This window comes from Cricetulus griseus, chromosome 5 (genome assembly GCF_003668045.3).
Source record: "Cricetulus griseus strain 17A/GY chromosome 5, alternate assembly CriGri-PICRH-1.0, whole genome shotgun sequence".
Lineage (NCBI taxonomy): Eukaryota > Metazoa > Chordata > Mammalia > Rodentia > Cricetidae > Cricetulus > Cricetulus griseus.
The window spans coordinates 88,980,099-88,999,158 of NC_048598.1; the positions used below are offsets into that span (position 1 = coordinate 88,980,099).

Consider the following 19,060-nt stretch of genomic DNA (forward strand, 5'->3'; position numbering starts at 1 on the left):
CAGTGCTCTTAACCACTGAGCCACCTTCCCAGCCCTACTCTTGGACCTCTTAAAGTCTGGCTTGTACTCACCTTGGACTGTATGACCCCCCTGTGCTTCTCCAGGGCAGAGCTATGTCTTTTCCTCAGGCCAGAGAGTGATGCTGGTGACACCCTGTGCCCCGCCCTCCAGGAACTCTATCCTTCACTGTGAACTTTGCCTGGTGTGGGCTTTGTTTCTGGTTAGGTACCCTTCTCCACTTCCTTTGCCTTGCGTTCTGGCCAAAAGGCAAACTTGGGCAACAGATAGAAAAGAAGATGTAGATATCTTCTTGGATCCTGCAAACACAGTTATTTAAAACTGATTTAATTTTAAAAAAAGTTGGAACCCCTTCAGGAGGCACAGAGGACAGGGCACGCTTGTGTGTTGTATGCCACACAGACAGCAGAAGAGGTAAAATCAGACGTAGGGTGAGTTCTCCGTGCAAGGTTAAGGCTAGGGTTAGAGTTACTCAGGGTTAGGGTTAGGGTTACTTCATATCCCCTGAGGGAGCAGTATGGGTACTGGAAAGCGCATAGGCTGTGAAGAACAGATAGGGTTCAAGTCCTTTAGTCTGCCTTACTCACTAGCTTATGTAACTTTAAGGGAGTGATTCACCCTCTCTGTGCCTCAGTTTCTTTATCTATTATCTGGGAAGTGGCGTGCCCAGTAGGTAGGGTAGCTGTGAGCCTTAGGAGGTTGTGTATGTCTGCATGGCACTTTGCAGGTCAGGAATATGACAAATGGTTGCCACTGTTCTTCATCGCACCCAGTAAACACCTAGGAAGGAAATGCCTTTGCTTTCACTTTTGAGACCCAGGGAGATAGATTGTTCACGAAGCAGGGAAGAATGCTGGCTCTTTTGCCTCCATCTTGTAGAAGTGAGAAAGTGCCTATTACTCCCTCAAACAAACAAACAAACAAACAAACAAAAAACAGATTTTCCACAAAGTAGCAGCTCCAGGCCCTACAGGAAGGGACTCAGGAGAAACTGGAGGTCTTGGAATGGGACTCTCCCCAGCCACTGGGAATAGAGAAAGAGGGTAGAGGACCTGAAGCAGGGCCCTCTCTGTTCAGCGCAGGTATACGAGGTTGCCTGGAGATGGAAGGCAGCCCTGAGCCCCAGCAAGTGTGCCAGCTCAGCTGAGTCTGTTATGCAGGGACCAAATTAGGAAAGCCTCAGAGACCAAGGAACTTGGGAAGGCACAGAGTGTTTCCTTATTCATGAAGAGCAAAAGCAAACCACCGAAGGGTTACCCTGTGTGGTGCATCGTTCTTCCCAAGTGTCAGGGAGGAGAAAGTGCAGAGGACAGCCATGAAGCCCTCAGACTTGCCTGGGGTCACAGTTCTACCACTGGCTGAATGGCTAATCATAGAGATGGGAATATCACACAAACTTCCTTGTGCCTCATAACCTCCTGCCATGGTGCTATGACATGGCTGTTGGGCTTCAGGCTGTTCAGAAACACAGAGGCAGGGAGGACCTTCCCTAGGTGGAAATGGCAAGATCATCCAGCTGCTCTGTTAGAGACAGTATCATAGTGGGGTTGGGGAAGGGGGGGGCAATGCTGGGAGCCCCTCACCTAATTGTATTTTGGTGAGAAAGAGGACCTTATGCCTCAATCTGAGCTGGTTGCAGAGACAGCAGCCTCCAGGAGGCCACAGAAAGAAGTGTCTGAGGTCCCCAGCAGGAGGCTGGCAAGGGGACTTGGTAGAAATAGTATTGGGAGGCTGAGAACCATCAGACTGAAACAGCGTTTTCAGATCGTGGGTCAAAGATGTCAGTGGGTTGTGGAATAGAACACTTAAAGAAAAAAAAAAAAGGAATAGATCATAAGAGAATAGGGCGGGAAATAGCCTGACTTCTTATCACCTGTGCAAGGGGTGAGTGTATAGTGGGCAGTCTTTGATTGAGGTTTCCTCAACCTCAGATGGGGTCAGGGAACATGAACCTCAACAGCACACTGGGCAGGTTTGCCTGGTACCCATTTGTCCTGTGTAATCTCGACTTTTCTGTGATAAACAGCCAGGCCCAGAGACAAAAGGCAGCCAGTACTAGCATTTTTAGATTCCAAAGGTCCTTTGGTGCCACTTGCAAATGTTTCAGCTCACTGATAGTGTGATTAACATATACATGTATGCACACATATGCTTAGTAATCAAGGCACATGTGTGCAGTACATATGAGCACTGCTGTTCATCTCTGACAATTAGTCAAGCACACCCCAAGCACTCACATCATATCCGTCCTCCCAGCAACCCTCTGAGGGTGACACTGTTGTTCCCATTTTACAGAAGAAGGAACTGAGACCCACACGATAACCTCAAAGGAATGGGGAGCCCAAGCTGTGTGCTAAGCTTTGTCCTCATCACCACACTGCTGTGCCTCTCTGAAGAGAGCTTACTTGGGAGTCAGGGGCTGACTTGGAGCCTGGGAGGTCCTGGCCCTCCAGAGCCAAATTCTAAGGCTTTCAGATTGCCACACGTGCTGTAGAGGAAGAGACAGTGTGCCTAGTACCATGTTTTGTTTTTGTGTAGTTTTCATTTTTTTTTTTTTGCCATGATAGCATTCTCCCCATTTGCTAGCTAAAGCACCCATGTCTATTAATACCATGTGTAATTATTGTATTGTGCATTAACTTACTTGGACTTAATACTGTTTTTCCTTTATAATTACTGCAGGGAGTCCACATACAGAAGGGCTGTTTTGTGGGTGGCAACAGAACTCAAAATAGTGTTGGCCCTGTAGGGGACATGGTGTATTGAGGAGTCTTAGTCTTTGCACAGGGTGTGCTCTGCTCCTTCAGGTTGGGGGGCGGGTGTTTGTTTTCTTTTCTTGCACATGGATCATCATAGCTGTGTCCAAACTGGGTACTCAGCCCATTTATTCACCCATGGCCTCTGTCTCAGGCAATTCCACACCCCAGGGAGAGAGACTGCCTGTGCACTCTCCCCAGCTGTGGCCAGCAGGCGGAACTACCCTACTCCTCCTGGGGAAACCAGCTTAAGTGGGGATATGAGTAGGGTTGGGCACTGCTAGAAGCCAACATGAGTGTGACTTTTGCCTCCACTGGACTGCCTGAGTGATTCTCCTGCTGGATGGCCTACCTGAGCTCGGGGCATGGTTGTCTGTCTGGTGGGGTGGAAGGGGTGTGTGAATGGGAGGGAGATGTTGGAGGAAGTAGTCCTGGAAGCCCATATTCTGTGTGATACAGAGACATACTACTCTGCTTTACACATAGCAGGTTAGGGGCATGCAGGAAAGAGTGGGTGCAGACACTTGAGCATGGACACAGGCATTGCTCCAGCCCTGCAACCCAGCCAGCCTCACTGCTATGCGGGCCACAAAGTATCCATAAATTCCCCCTCAGGTGCCTTCTCCTTGTGTCCCATGTTGTGTGTGATGATGTGTGCCCAGATGGCCCGTGCCAGTTGGGCCTTTTCCAACTGGAACAGTCCCCCTGCTCCCAGGACAAAAACAGCCCAAGGCCTTTTTCCCCTGAATGTTCAAGTTCACTGGCTTCCTGCTCACGGAGGGAGCGAGCTCCAGACTAGCCTGTGTGGCAGCCTGCCTACTCTGAAGGGTTGGCCATGTTCAACAAGGCACATGTTCTCAAGGCCCAGCCAGGCCTGGCTCCCCTCTGTCTGCTGAGCAGGCCCTCCCTACAGAGACCATGTGAGGAGGGAGCCACACATGCTGGCCTGTTTTGGGTTCATACTCAGCATAGTAGGCTTTGGGAGCTGGCTATCCCAGGCAGGGAGTCTCTGTCTCTTTGTAAGAGCTGGCACCTGTGACCTTGAACACTGGCTCCTTGGGGGCATAGGTCCAGGGAGGCACTTCCTGGTAGAGCAGACAGCTGGCTGTAGTGCTCAGTAGTTGTATGGCCTGGATAAGCCAGTCACATTGCCTACAGTTCCAGTGTAGGAATTATTCTGTTTATACTCGGGGCTGACACCGTCCCAGGTTGGTGACTATGTTCCCTTTCCGGCTCAGGACAGTGAGGCCCAACACAGTGACCACTACCTTTTCTCTTTGCAGCTGGAAGAGGCCGAACACTTTGCCATGGTGGTGATCAACCTTGGGGAGGAAGCAGGAGAGTTCCTGCCTAAAGGCTACCTGGCCCTGGGTCTCGCCTACAGCCTGCAGGCCACTGATGGTGAGTGCTGGCCCCAGCAGAATCTGCCTGTACGCAATGCCTCAAGATTCCCAGCTGCCTCCAAGGTGTCTCATTCTACTAGTGAACCCTCCTTGTTACTCCCCACAGACAGGAACACTCCTCTGGGATATGTGCATGCATACACACACACACACACACACACACACACACACACACACATGTCCCTCCGTCCCAAGAGTTCCCACTCTTGCTCAGACACCCACCCACCAATGTGCCATTCCTCTTCATGGACCCGGGTCTCTCACCATGGGTCCTGCCCAGCCCACACGTCCCTCTGTGGTGCTCCTGGTACCTTTCTACAGTGCCATCAGCCCTCCACCCCACCGTGGCAGCTTCCTTCCATTTCCCACAGACCTGCCTTTACCCTCAGCTCTGCAGCAATCCTCTGGGGTCTTTGAAATCCCTCTGACATGGTACCAAGTAGCTACAGGAGTTTCATGTGGTTCTCCTTCCCCACCTTCTAGTCCAGCCCAGGGCTTCCCCCATTGAACAGCAGACATCTACTTTTGTGTCCTTGAAGTCTGGAAGGGAGGGAGCTATGTCCCCCACCCAGACTTTGCCCCCATCCCCTAGTGCCTGCAGCTATGTGTAGTCTCAAGGGACCCTTGAAGCCATAATAGGACAGTCTGGTACTGGTTGTCTTCTGCCCCTCACACCCAAGGTCATAGGATCTTCAGGCACTGTCATCCTTGCTTGGGCTAGTGACGTGGCTACCAGTTCCTTAGTATAGTCCCCTGCCACAGCTTTCTTCTGTGCCTTGAGCCCTGTTACTGGACCTTGAGGTTTGCAAACAGGGCCCTGATAGGCACCTTCACACTAAGTTCCTATGCCCTGGGGATGGGCCAGAGAGAGGTTTTCTCTTCTTTAGTGACCCCCTATCCATTGTGTCTCCTGCAGCCACCCTGAAGTCCAAGCAAGATGAATTGCACCGCAAGGCACTGCAAACACTTGAGCGGTGAGGAAATCCCTACATCTTTTGCTGCTTCTTTTGCTTCTTCATGTGCAAAGTGATAACATGGAGGGTCCCATGATGAAGTAGATGTTTCTGTCTTCCCTTTCACAAATAAGGAAACCATAATGTCAGACAGTCACCCAGCAGGCAGGAGTGGATTGTTGTGTCAGGTGACCTTGCCCGCAACACTAGCCCCTGGGAGGTCCTATGGTCAGCTCAGAACTGGATCACTACTGCCAGGCCCACCCCTTGCTCCTGGGGCTCTCAGGCTCCCCCACTGGCCCTATGATACTGGACAGAAAGCAGGAAAAGCAGTGGTTCTCAATCTGTGGGTCATGACCCCTTGGGGTGGGGCGTCACATACCAGATATTTACATTACGATTCATAACAGTAGCAAAATTACAGTTATGAAGTAGCAATGAAATTGTTTATGTTTGGGGGTCACCACAACATGAGGAACTATAGTAAAGGGTCAAAGGGTCAGGCAGGTGGCGAACCACTGCTACGTGGTGTCCTGCAGGTAGCAGGGCCTCTGGAGTGATGTCATTGTCCTCTAGGTTGACCACAGCAGAGCTGCAGAGACTTCCCACCCACAGCCTCACAGAGTCAGGGAGGGAAAAAGGCAATGTAGCTCCTTCCTCAGGCCTTGCTAGCTGGAACCCAGCCCACCTGAACCTTCCTCCCCTGGCCTGACCCACTAAGCTCCCATCCCCCACACTGAAGTGACAGAAGGATGTTACTGGGGAGGACCTGGCTAGGACTTATCGTACCACTGGAGCACGTGGCATGCCAGTCTCCCTCTGGGTCAGATTGTTCCCCAACCAAAGAAGCGAGATATTCCAGCCCTGGAACAACCCCACCTCTTCCCACCAGTGTTGCGTTCCCGAGGCTTCTTGCTCAGATTGGCAGTTCAGAGGCCCTGCATCCTCCTCAGGGCAGTGTGAGTGTCCTTTAGTCGGAGAGCCATAGCCAGGCTAACTGATGTCTGCAGGCAGACAGCCAGACTCCCATTCACAGATGTGACCCTATCTTCCCCCATCCCTGTTCTACCCTTCCTTTGAGGTCTGTCACCTTGGAGATGCCCTACCTCAGCTTTAGCCAGCTCTCCTTGAGCCACTGTCCCCCTCCATGAGCTGCCTGTGGGCCTCTGTCTGAGCCATCATCTGCCACCATATTGCCCACAGCTCCCAGCACAAGTTTGGCATGCTGCTCTACTCACAGTAACTGACTCTTGGCTCCCTCTCCCCTGCAGAGCCCAGGAACTGGCACCGGGTGACCCCCAGATTATCTTCTATGTCTCCCTGCAGCTTGCCCTCGTCCGACAGGTGTGTTGTCACAGTTCCTAATCCTCAGATCAATGGGGCTCTGCCCTCCTCGGTGTGACTGTCTGTCTCTGTCCCTCGGTGCCCTTGTCACTGATGCAAGCATCTTTGCGTGCGGGGTCCATCGGGGATTCGGTCAATGTGGTTACACCTCCTTAGAATATTGCAGTCTCCTAAGACATGGATCAGTGACTACAGAATCGTTTGCTTGTGTTCTGCCCCCCACCCCCAACTTGGAGAAAGTGTGATTGGCACCTGGGGCTATTTCTGTGTGACCCCAAAGCTTTCTCCTGACCCCCCAAAGACACCACTGCAGCCTCCTGACCTTGGGGGTTCAGTAGGTAGCCTCCTTTGCCCAACTGTGACCATCACCACAACCACCTACAGCTTTCCTGGCAGAATCACCTTTCCTCCATCGTGATCTGTGAGGTCAGTATTGGGGGATCCTAACTGTCATAACACTCTCCTAATCATGCCTGTTAGAGTCTTTTTGATCTCATGCACCCTGCAGCCCTCAGGCTAGTACTCTGGGCTTCTCTGGCAGCCTTGACTCAGTACATGCTGACTCTGATACACCCTGACTTCTTGGGAACTGTAGGTGTCCTGGGGTCCCAGTACAGCTCTCCTCTCCTGCCACTGGGAAATCTATCTAAGCTGGAAGCCTCCCAGGCCCTGTCTACAGCCAGGCGTGGTGGTGCACACCTGCAGTCCTGACACTTAGAAGGCTAAGGCAGAATTCTTGAGTTTGAGGCCGGTGAGTTCTAGGTCAGCTTGGCGTATGCTGGAAGACATTGTCTCAAGAAAGAGAAAAAAGAGGTCTGTCTACATTCGTGCATGAACAAGTGAGGATAGCCCTGTCGTGGGCGCTGTGTCATCTCCCTCTTAAACATCCCATGCAGGGACAGTATGATCTCATTACATGCTTCCACCCAAAGCTCACCCTGCCCAGCTAAGAGGTGGCTGGCCCTTTTGGAGATCAGGCCCCGGGTATGGGTATGTGGGTCCCTGCCAGGAGGCTGGTCTCATTATCACACCTGACCTTCGAGCAGCTCCACTAGCTGTTTCCTTTGAGCCAGGAACAGTGGGTGTCTGTCTTCTACCCTCTCAGCATCCCCCAGATCCCCTATGTTCTTGACTTCTCACTGCATGGTAGCCTTCACTCCACTCCTGAAAGCCCTTCCTTCTTGCCTTACACCTAGACTCTTAGCAGTGCTTGTCTAGCCCTGCTTGTCAGCATGAGTCCCCCATCTCCATCTCTGAGACTTCTATCTCAGCTGTTTCCTACCCGGTGGCACTGCTGTCATTCCTCCTGCTTTCTGCTTCTTCTTTCCCTTCCTCTCACACCACCTCCTCCCCTGTGACTCATTCATCACTACACCACCTCCACCATGTATCCACGATCCTGACTCCCAGGCCCTGGGCTAGGCCCTGCTCACTTAAGCCTCTCGGCTGCAAACATCAGTCAGCTTCTGGGAGCAGCTGGAAAGTTTCCTGAGACCGCTCTCTTCTTAGCCCCTCTGTAGAAGAACCTGGTGCCTTTCTTGGCAACTTACGTTAATGATAAACCTTCCGTGATAGATTTTTTAATTTCTTTAATTATTCACCAGTCTTTGGTGAATAGCACTCATCTTCCACAAACAATGCTTGTTAGGCTTTTGGAGTCCGGTGATCAGTTTCCTTGGGGACACTACATCTAGAAAGTCCCAGAAGGCTTGAGGACTTTGAGTGGACTCTTAAGCTATTATCCTCACTTGTTTGGGTCTCTATGACCCTCCTTCCAGCTCTTTCTGCCTAGAGCATGGCTGACTACCCTGAGCTGTGATACTGGGGGTTTGGATGTCCCTCTCGGTATAATGGGGTCTGTTCCGGTGAGTCACTGGCCAGGACCAGCCTTGGAGCGTCACATACAATAAGGAGGTAGACACACTGCTCTTAGCTGCTTCTTCATACCCTCCTTGACTTACGCATGATTCTGGGCCTGGCACACTGGGAATGCAAAGCACCACAGGGAACACAAGAGGCTGGCATCTTAGCTCTGCTAAGGAGCAAGGCTCTTAAAGACCCAGTGATAGAACACATACGTAGCATATGAAAGGCCCCGGGTTTAGTCTCTGGCACTGTATTAAAAGTAAATAAATAAACAAACCTGACCAAAGAGCCCTGATGTGGACAGAGTTGCCAGAGGAATGAAGCTGCCTTGAGTGCATGCCCTTGGACTAGAAGGAAGAGTCCCGCAGTTCCTTTGTTTTGGGGGAACACAGGCTTTGGGAAATCCACTGATCTGGGGCTCTGCAGGATGTGTCTCATACACATTGCTCCTTGGAGCAACCACTGACTGCATCCTACTACAGAAGAAGTGCAGACCTTGCCCTACCTTGCCCTAGGTATCAGCAAGGCAGTGAAGAGCTGGGGTGCACACACTCAGCCCCGCCCAGGAGTCAAAACTTTTGGCTCTGTGAGGATGTAAATAGGAGGGGTGTTTCTCCATCAGTGTCCAGTGGGGACTATGGTGTGCGAGAAGAGGGTGACAGAAGAGCCTGGTCTGTGCTGGGCTCGTAGCTAGCATGTTGTCCAAACAGGCCATCCTAACTCTCTTCCCTCCTGCCTGGTGCCGTGTCTTCCAGTCCTCTCTCTGGTGATGCAGTCACAGCCTCCACATACACCAGGGGTGGGTGGCTGAGGGGAAGGCAAGGGAATGGATGAGCATTTCCACAGAAGCAAGGCCTTGACAATGAAGATGATATTTCCTGAGGCAGCAGGGAGAAGCAGCCTCATGCATTCTGGGCAACTGAGTTGTAATGACTGCCACAAGTCTGAGGACAGAGATGATGGGCCGGACATTACCAAACTGCATTGTGAGCCTACAGCTTAAGGAGAGTTGGCCTATATCAGTGGTTCTCAACCCGTGGGTCACGACCCCCACAGGGGTCACATATGAGATATCCTGCATATCAGATATTTTATATTATGATTTATAAAGATAGCAAACTTACGGTTATGAAGTAGCAACAAAAATAATTTTATGGTGGTGGTGGTGGGGGTCACCACACCATGAGGAACTGTATTAAAGGGTCGCAGGGTTAGGAAGGTTGAGAACCACCAGCCTGTACTGAACCCCTCGCTCACCCAGTATAGCATTAGCAGGCTGTGTGGGCTTAGCCTGTGCTAACCAGTGTTAGAACGCCAGCCTTTCAGGATGGGAATGCTTGAACAGACAAGGGCTAGAAGGTATCAAAGCATGTCCATCTGTACATACCCTGCCTGTTTAATCCATCGCAGGTAAACCATGTACCTAACCTGTAGGACATGAAATTCCAAGAAGCAGGGGCTCCCAGGTACAAGAGACGCAGATCTTCACATTCACAAATAAGGTGATGCTGTCTCTAGCACCCCAGTTGTCCCCCAGAGAACATAATTGTTTTGATTCAGGTGGCAGGTGGGCTTGGAACAGGAGACTGACTGTCTTGTGTGCCATGATAGAGAAGGAGGAGGTAGTGAAGGGAATGTAGAGCCACCTGGCTGGTCACTTTGGATGGTTATGGAGTTGCTGCAATCATGACGACAACCCAGCCTCCTTTGATGGGGCATGTTTCTTTTGGTGACAACCAGAATTTCTTTAACTCTTTCATACTTGTGCAAACTCCCCAGACTCTGCCAGACATTCACAGGCCAGGCCATGTGAGGAGAGTTTGTAGAGCCTACTGACCTCTGTGGCGGAGCAGGGACAGGGTGGAAGGACTCAGGTACAATCAAACGTGAGGAGAGCAGTGTTGAGGATGATCTGTTGATCCACCCTGAACCGTGCATACAACTTCTTCAGCAGAAGAGACCATCAGATTTTTCCCAGGCCCCGCTAGTAGCAAGGGTTTGGTAAGACAGTGGGGGCCAGCGGCATGTCATCTTCCTCACCAGTCTGCAGAACTCTGAGTGCAGCAGTGGGAGCTGCCCTCCTCCACTCATCACCAGGAAGGAGGCAAACCCGAGCCGTAAACGTTGGGGCGCTATGTGGCAGCAGGTCAGCTGCACCTGAAGGAAAGGCTTTGTTTCCCCTTAGAACTGCCTGCAGTGACTTCTCAGATCATCCTCCCTATCTAATCTTGCTGTAGAACCACCCTTAATAATTAATGAGTTGAAAAACACAAAGTACAAATACCAAGCCTCACCTCTAGCTAGGCTCCACACCACCCACCTTAGAGGACACTCCTTTCTGTCACTCATCTCTGCTGCCTCTTCGCCTTTGCTCACATTGTACCACCTTCCTAGAACACCCTCTTCTCCTTATCTTTCCCTTGAGTGGGACTCTGACCCCTGTTAGCAAAGCTCTGGGAAGGGGCTTCCACATGTGGGAGGCAGCCTATCCCCAGGGCTCCCAACTGCCCCCATTCAGGACACTTACCTTGGCCTACCCTAACCCTTGCCAGGCTGTCTGGCAGGAAATGTTTTTTGAGTGCCTACTTGAGTCAAGCTGAGCCATGGCTGGAAATCTGAGTTGGGGGCTTGGGTCCCTAAGCTGGTGGTCTCTCTTGGCAGATCTCCAGCGCCATAGAGCATCTTCAGGAGTCCCTGACCATGTGCAGGGATGATGCCAATGCCCTCCACTTGCTAGCGCTGCTTTTCTCGGCCCAGAAGCATAACCAGCACGCCCTGGATGTCATCAATATGGCCATCGCCGAGTACCCTGAGAATTTCAAGTGAGTCTGATGGGTGAGGGCTAGCCTTGGCTATTGCATAGTTCCTTGTGCACATACTGCAGCCAGGACACAGGGTATAAGTGTCCGTTGTTTAGATACTTGCTGGGTAGAGGGACAAGGTGGGGTAGGAATGACAAGGGGCTGTGGCACTGTGCACAGAAGGTGCTTGGTGAGGACTAGTGAGCCCATTGTGCTCAGCTGTGGGCCCAGAGAAGAAAACTGCTGGGTTGTGTGTGTACAGTGCTTCCCCCACCCCCCGCCCTCTAGACCTGAGGGTACCACTGGGTAAGGCATGTCACTTAATCATGACCCTAACACGCCTTGCCAAGGATGAAATTCTAAAAGTAGCTGGGAGGACAAAGGAGCCATCCCCAACTACATCCTGGAAGCTGGGGAAATAGTTTCTTCCTCCAGGGTAGCCCTGGCCCTTCATGTTTATGACACCAGTCACACTCCCTGCTTCTTAGAGCAGGTTGATATTGCACTGGGACAGGGCAGCAGCAGGCGGAGCAGGACCGGGTCTCCTCCTCCTACCCACCACAAGGGACCGAACTACTGCCATCAAAGCAGGACATCAGGGCTACCCAAGGCAAAAGCCACATCATGGCCATCTAGGGGGAGGTCATGCTTTGATGACCCCTGAGCCTCTCCCTGCTTCTCCTTGACTAGACTGTCTGCTGCCTGCAGTCTAAACTACCCCAGCCCAATTCCTGATCCCATCTGGTCATCCTCACACATACTCCACTTATCCTACCCCAGTGGGTCTCAGCTGTTCATAGCCAGGTATTAGTAAAGTGTTTATCCACTGTGATAATCCATCCTTGTATTGAGGAATAGCCCTGACTCTGATCCTTACTCCAGCCTTGGAGGAATGATTATTCATTTTATGTGACACCATTCAGGAATTATAGAACACAGATAAATCAGGTGTGGGCATCAGGAATTATCCCAGGGATAATGCAGCAGTGCTGAATGTTTTATTTTAGTTTTAATTTAAAAATTACAATTATATGGGGTGGTGCGCACATGTGATGGTGCATTGTGGAGGTCAGAGGATAACTTGAGGTAGTTGGTTCTCTCTTTCTATCACATGAGTCTTGGGAATAGAACCCGGGGTCTTCAGGCTTGGCAGCAAGTGCCTTCACCCAGACAGCCATCTTCCCAGCCTTATGGTTTTTATATATAATAACATTGCAGAAAAGAAGAGGCCTCTGCTTTTCGCAGTGGTATCTTGCTCTTTCCAAACTTCGTCTTGACCTGCCTGGCAGGTCCTGACTCGCTACTCCTGGCATGCGTGCCAGTGTGTGTGTTGTCTACATGCCTGCACGTATCTCTGTGTGCCTGTGCATGCATGTGTGTTTACCTTATCAGTTGGGCTAAGTGGGAAAAGAAATGCTCAAACCAAGAAGCTTAGAACCCTAGGGTAAGAAGAGAAGAAACTTCCTGCCCACTGCCAGGGCTGAGCGCTGAAGAGCAAGGTGCAAGGAGGGTTGTGGCGTTGAATGTTGTTTTAGCCCCAAGTCCTTTCCGAATGATGTCTTCCATGGAAACCTCAATGTGAAGCAGGAAGGAGCAGGGCTACGCCCTTCCATTCCTGGGTCTCCCATTTTGCTCCTCAGCCTCTCTTCATGGCTCCACATGTCCTTCTAGTCCTGTGCACCTCCCTGACCTGCTGTGAAGGCTAAAGCCCTGGCTAAAAGTCCGACTGAACCCCAAGCACTGTGAGGTGTATGGGGGTATAATGGGGTCCACTCCTTTGCTTCTCTGGACCACCCCAGGAAGATGCTTCCTCCCAGTGGCTTCCTTCCCATCTTCCTGCTCTGGGGCTGGTTGGGCCCTAAGTGAGTGAGCCCCGTTGCTCTACATAGCTGTGCTCTCCACACCTTCCTTGCACCTCACCTAGGTGTGCCCTATTCCCCTGAGGGTCCTTACAGTAGGATAGAGAGGTTTGGCTTTGAGCTTGGTGCAAATCCAAGCTCACATCACATCCACCCCAACCCCTTCAAAAGGAACCCTGTGGGTGCACATGAATGAGAACTTATCCTACTTGTAGGCAAGGAGATAGCTTTCAGCAAGTTCTTAGATGGGCCAAGACCCCAGAGAGGAGGAGGGGATGGGGTGTAGACTGTGCTGTTTGCCTCTGTGAAGCCTAACTGTGCCTACTTCCTGGTGCTTCCCTCTTCCACTCCCTGCCCTCATGTTTATATGGAGTTGCTTGGAAAATAGTGTCTCTGCTTCTGCAGGCAGAGCCTTAAGGGGGCAGCCTATGCCATGGGAACTGCTCACCTCTAGAGACATCATACTGCATTAAGGGACAGCAAGAGCTCTAGGGTGTGAGACCCTTCACATTATTGTTCCTTCACGTTATTGTCACTACAGAGTGTTCTGCAGAATTGCAGGGAATGAGTGCATTCTACCCCGAAGAGAATTCCTCCACTTAGCCTGCTCAGTTACAGGGGGTCAGACAGCTGAGGTGTGGAAGTCATTCTTTATCTTGAGCCTGTCAGTTCCCAGACTCAGGGACTCTTCGTTGATCTGATCTGGCCCTAGAAGGTTACAAAACTAACCAGAACAGGAATTTGTGGAATTCAGGCCACCTTTCTTATAGAAAAAAATACACACACACACACACACACACACACACACACACACACACACACACACACACACACACTCACTCACTCACACACACACACACTCACACACACACACATCCCCGGGTCTGTTGAGTGACCATATCCCTTTGCAAGTAAGTCAATACTATTCCCCACAGATGAAACCCTGGAGTATAAAAACCCATGGATTAGCAGGAAATGTCATTGAGTCCATTACGGGTCAGGGATCACTGAAAAATGTCATTGCTCTTCAATTGACTGTGAGCCCTGCTTCTCCAGCTGCTCCCTGAGCTGGGAACAAGCCATGTGTGGCTCCAGCTGTTGCTAGCAGTTAATTAAACAACCAGTCCAATAAATATCGCTCAGCAAAACAACACAGGCCAACCCCCCTTGGCCTGTCCTCATTGGCCCTAACCAAGTCTATTTTAGAATACTTATAGGCCCATGTCTCCCACCAAGCACCTTGCAGCCATTATCCTGGTGACCAAGCCTTCTAGAGGCTTTTCCCTTCTGCAAAGTCATCATTACAGCAGACTCAAGAACTGTCCTCCAGGGAGGAAAGCCAGTAGGTCCATGTAGGGTACCTGCTTTGCCACTGCTTGGGAGTGGCCTAGGCAAAGGAGGAAGCTGGCAGGTGAGTGGACCCCTATCTTAAGAGTTTATCCCAGTGAGAGCCAGTTAGGTCACTGCCTGTGAATTACTTCTGTTACTTATCCATGCCAATCATAGCAACTTGTGCCTCCTTAAAAAAAATAAAATAAATAAAAAATCTGCCCTGCCTCTTTTGCTTCTGAAGTGTACTATGAACACAGACTAAGAAGGCCGTGGGCTGATGGATGACTATTTCTAAGGTCAGAGTGTGGAGGGGATGCCTCAAGCAGTCCCGTTGACACCTGGGAGAGGAAGGGGATAAGGGTAGGACTGGGCTAAGTAATGACACAGCTTCGGGGAGCAGGCCAAAATCTTTTATGGAAAGGTCACTGTTCCCCCATGGGCACCAGGCACCATCTAGGCACGCAGAGCAGAACCCAGCTTTTGTGGGGTCCATCATAGAGAGATTGCTGTTCCCACCCAGGCACCATCTAGGCACACAGAGCAGAACCTAGCCTTCGTGCAGTTCAGCCTCTGAAAACCCTTCTGACTCAGGGACTAGGAAGCAAAATGCAGGGGACCTTCAGTTCCATGCTGTAGGATGGCCTTTGGGGAGTGCAGCTCGGGGTTAAAAAGGCAGAAACGTGCTGAGGCCAACACGATGCCTGCTTGGGGACAGTGTGAACCTGGTGTGGTGGGAACCAGATACCCCCAACAGCTTCCTGAAATCCCATGGGCTTCCGACTAAGCCCGAGACACATGTGCCAGCTGGCCAGAAGGCCCAAGGCAGGAGGGCCACAGGCTTCCCGTGAGGGGAATGTGAGAATTTGAAGCAGGCCAAGAGTTGTCTTTGCTGGTCCTTCCTTCTCATGGAAGATGCAGCTGGGAAGCCTGACCAGGAGGGACAGAGATACAGGGTGGAGAGAATGGTCTGCTCATGAGTATACTTCCTTAAATCCATGAGCACTGGCCATGGTTTTAGGTAACACATTCCTTTAGCTTGAGTCAGGCCCTTGTAGCGAAGGTCACCATAGAAACCAAACAAAGATCCTAGGCTAATGATGGGAGCTTTCCAATAACCAAGCTGTCAGTCACTTCCCCTGCCCAGCCCTGGCAGCCTGACAGGCTGACTTTGAGGGCCCAGGGCATACCTAAGGTGATACAGGGGTAAATGTGTTCTCTTCCCTACTCCCCGGTGGGCAGGGCTACCTACCCACCCCTTATCTGCAGAATAGGCATCCATGAGAGCCCCTGCTGGCCCAGCCCCTAGACCCAGGAGACTTGGAAGTCCTGAGGGAAGTATATTGGCGCCCCAGAGGCACTTGCCAGGCTAGAAACAACATAGCCCTCTCCACAAGCTACTGCTCGCCCCAGATAAACAAATGTACTACTTGTAGCCATCTGCCCCCAGGAAACCAGGGCTGTTTTGGAAAATGTTTGAGGTGAAATAACTAGGTATTAGCTGGAGCCAGACTATAGTATAGCTAGATCCAGTCGAGGCTAAAGTTGAACCTCCAGAGCATTTCTCTGAGCCACCTGGCCCCCTTCACCTATTTTTCAGGTTACACGTGACCTATTTTTGGAGGTACAATCCACCAAGCAGAAGGGATGAAAAGTCCTGGGACTCCTGTTAGCATTTCTGCCTTAAACCCAGTGTGTTTATTTGATTGTTCTTATGAAGGATTCGGGCACATCAAAGGATGCTTGGAATACTGACGCTCACGGAGGGGGTTGGAATCAAAGGGATTAACACAAACATAGTTTATCACTTTGTTGGGTTCATTAAACATGCTTGGCTGCCACAGTGCGTGGGGACAGCAGCCAGGACTCGCTGGCCATGTGGCTGAGGAAGTGCTAAGCCAGGCATAATCACTGGCACCGGTCAGATCCTTCTCAAAGGTCAGCTCCTCCTTGGCTGAGCTGGGTTGACATTCAGCATTTCCCCTCAGCTATCCCGTGAGCACCTCTGTGGTCCCACTCTGTGACTCGAGAGGACTCTGCCTACAAGAGCAGGGCTAGCCTGCCTCTTTAATAGGAAGGCTTTGGGTCTTTGAGGGTTGGCGAGCACACTGGACGGAGATGATAAAGAAACTGAGGCCAGACCCTACCCTTGTCCTACCTAAGATCTTCTCAGACAGTCTCCCTGAAATGGCAAGGCCCATGTTGTGTGCTTTATGTTCAAGTCTGGCATGGTTATTAGGAATTTGTCTGGAGGTGGCCTATGGCGGAAGGAAGTCGAGGCTGGGAGACTGGGCTGATGGGGTCCATCTCAAGTCGATAGTACACACAGATGGGAAGAGCCCGGTCAGGGCATGGTGTGCCAGATCTGCGGCTGGGGCTCCTCCCAGGTGGGGCAGAGCCTTTGAAGGACAGGAGCTACTTCAGGAAGCTGAGGCTTTTGGGCCGATGCTTTTTAAAGCTCAGAGTAGGATCGAGTTAAATTCATTAAGAGGTGGAGGATCACTGTGAGCCTTCAAGGATTAGGGAAGAGGGGCCACAATAATCCTCCACACTAGGGAAAAACCATTAGCTTTGGGGTGAAGAACTGCTAAAAAAGGATCCCTTGAGTGTTAAAGATTAGTCTTGGGGAAAGTAATAAAACTAGGACTAGGGATGGCCATTCCTGTTAAAGCCCCTATAAAACTCACACTCTCAAGAGCACGCGCGTGAGTGTGTGTGTGTGTGTGTGTGTGTGTGTGTGTGTGTGTGTGTGATCAGTCCCTTGCCCTCGTGGTTTTCCCAGAGCAGTAGAATTTGGAGGATGTGGGAGGCCCTGCATTGCTTAGCATGACCCTGGCATCCTGGACAAGATCTGGGCCTCCTCATGAGAGCCAGGTGATTTACAGGACCAAGAGGACTGGCTGGTGCTGTGGGTGGGGAGTACAGCTCCTCCCTGTCCCTGTGCCCATGCTGTCACCCTGTCATGAGATGGAGGCCCCTGTGCCTACTCCAGACCTTGATGCCTGCTTTTTGGTCCTCCTGGTGACCCTCCTAACCTCTTGGGCATTCAAATTCACTGGCCTCTGAGACTTCCCCATTCTTGAGCTTGCACACTTCAAAGCTGAACTACCCCATTGAAGACTTGATGCTGACTCTTCCCCCTGCATTATTTGAGTTTGAGAATCTCTCTGTGGCAGACTGTGGCCTCTCCTCTGTCACCTACCCCAGTGGCTGGACATGCGTACACCTCAGGAGACCCTCAGACTGGCAGGACAGGGAACTCATGGAGGAAGAGAAAGGAGGGAACATGAAGGATTTGGGCATCACAGCCCTAATCCTGCTTAATTGTTTGTTTGGGTTTGGTGTTGTTGTAATGCTTTGACTTTTTGTTTGGTATTGTTTTTAGTAAAACAAGTTCTCATGTAGCCTAGGCTAGCCTTGAACTACTCATCCTCCTGCCTCTACTTCCTGAGTGTTTGGATTAGAGGCATGCACCACCACACCCACCATGATTTGACCTTATAACTCATATGAAGAATTAATGGCAATGTTAGATAATAATCAAGATTAAATACCTGTGGGGACTAGAACCTGTGGCAGTGATAGCTAGATACTGTGACATGCTAGAAACCTGTGGGGGCATCCTATTCTTGCATCCCATTCTTGCATTCCCATACCCTCCCAGCATCCCTAGGAGTGATAGGAACTGTTGTTGTTTCTACTTTACACACGAGGACACGGGTGAGGCTCTGGATCCAGGTGTCTTACCTCAGGCTCCATGGCTAGAAGCAGGGATACTTGAGTCATCAATCAGCTTGGCTTTCTGCTTCTGAGTTGGGGAAGCCAGGGAACCCTTCTCGTGGATCCCGTGCTATGTTCAGGCTCCGGCCTGAGCAGTTAGACTTTATGGAGGTATGGCCACCTCACCCAGAGAATAGCCTGCTTTTTCACTCAATTATATGTTTTCTATAAAAATAGAACTCTTCATTAAAACAGTGCAGCAGGCCCAGCCACAATTACTAATTACTGTCCTTTAAAGAGATAATGTTCCCTTCCTTACACTCGCCACACCTGCTGCCGCCCTTCAAGGAGCCAATGAGAGCAAGAAAAGTTTCCCAAGACCTCAGGAGCACAGCTAGGTCATTGGGGCCAGGGAGAATAGAACATTCTGGAAGCTTCCCCAAACCCTTGCTTCCTTCAAATTGCTCAAGTCCTGGGGACATCCACAGCTTTCTAGGCCTTGAGGAGCCCTTCCGACTCAACTGCATTCTTTCGTGCTTTGGCAGAGGTTTGTTTATTGGGTCTGAAGGAAAGGCACTGGGAGATAAGAGCTTGGCCCCAGCCTAGGCAAACCCAGGCCTGGCTGGAAGACCGGTCTGAGAACAACAGCTAACAGTTCTCAAGGGGAACCGTGAGCAGGCACTGGACAGCCTAGGTCATCCCGACTCAGCTTCACAATTGTGTGGGCTCATTCAGAGAGGCTGGGGCACTCCGTGCGAGAGCACAAAAGGAGCTGGAAAGGACGAAGTTCCCCGGGATCCCATTTGGCAGGAAGTGAGCCACAGCCAGGGCAACACCTTACCTTATCACAGTACATGAGGTGAACAGTTAAGATGTGCATGAGGGAGCCCAAGCCTGAGACACGCTCAAGAGCTGAGCTAGACAGTGGGCTTCTGTCTCTAGCTCCCTGCTAGGACCAGCATTTGTAAGAGGTTTCTCACAACTGAGGATGCTTTCCCGTTCGTCATGGAG

General features: G+C 51.0%; 1 protein-coding gene across 4 annotated transcripts in view; it reads left to right on the forward strand.

Moving 5' to 3' along the window:
* Nucleotides 1-19,060, forward strand: part of Ttc7a (tetratricopeptide repeat domain 7A) — a 111,373-nt gene that overhangs the window by 63,292 nt on the left and 29,021 nt on the right. For all 4 annotated transcript variants that reach the window (XM_027417984.2, XM_027417986.2, XM_027417985.2 and 1 more), the window contains 4 exons: nucleotides 4,058-4,175; nucleotides 5,094-5,151; nucleotides 6,402-6,474; nucleotides 11,002-11,162. In XM_027417984.2, coding sequence (XP_027273785.1) covers nucleotides 4,058-4,175; nucleotides 5,094-5,151; nucleotides 6,402-6,474; nucleotides 11,002-11,162 — 410 coding nt within the window. The remainder of the gene's footprint in view (nucleotides 1-4,057; nucleotides 4,176-5,093; nucleotides 5,152-6,401; nucleotides 6,475-11,001; nucleotides 11,163-19,060) is intronic.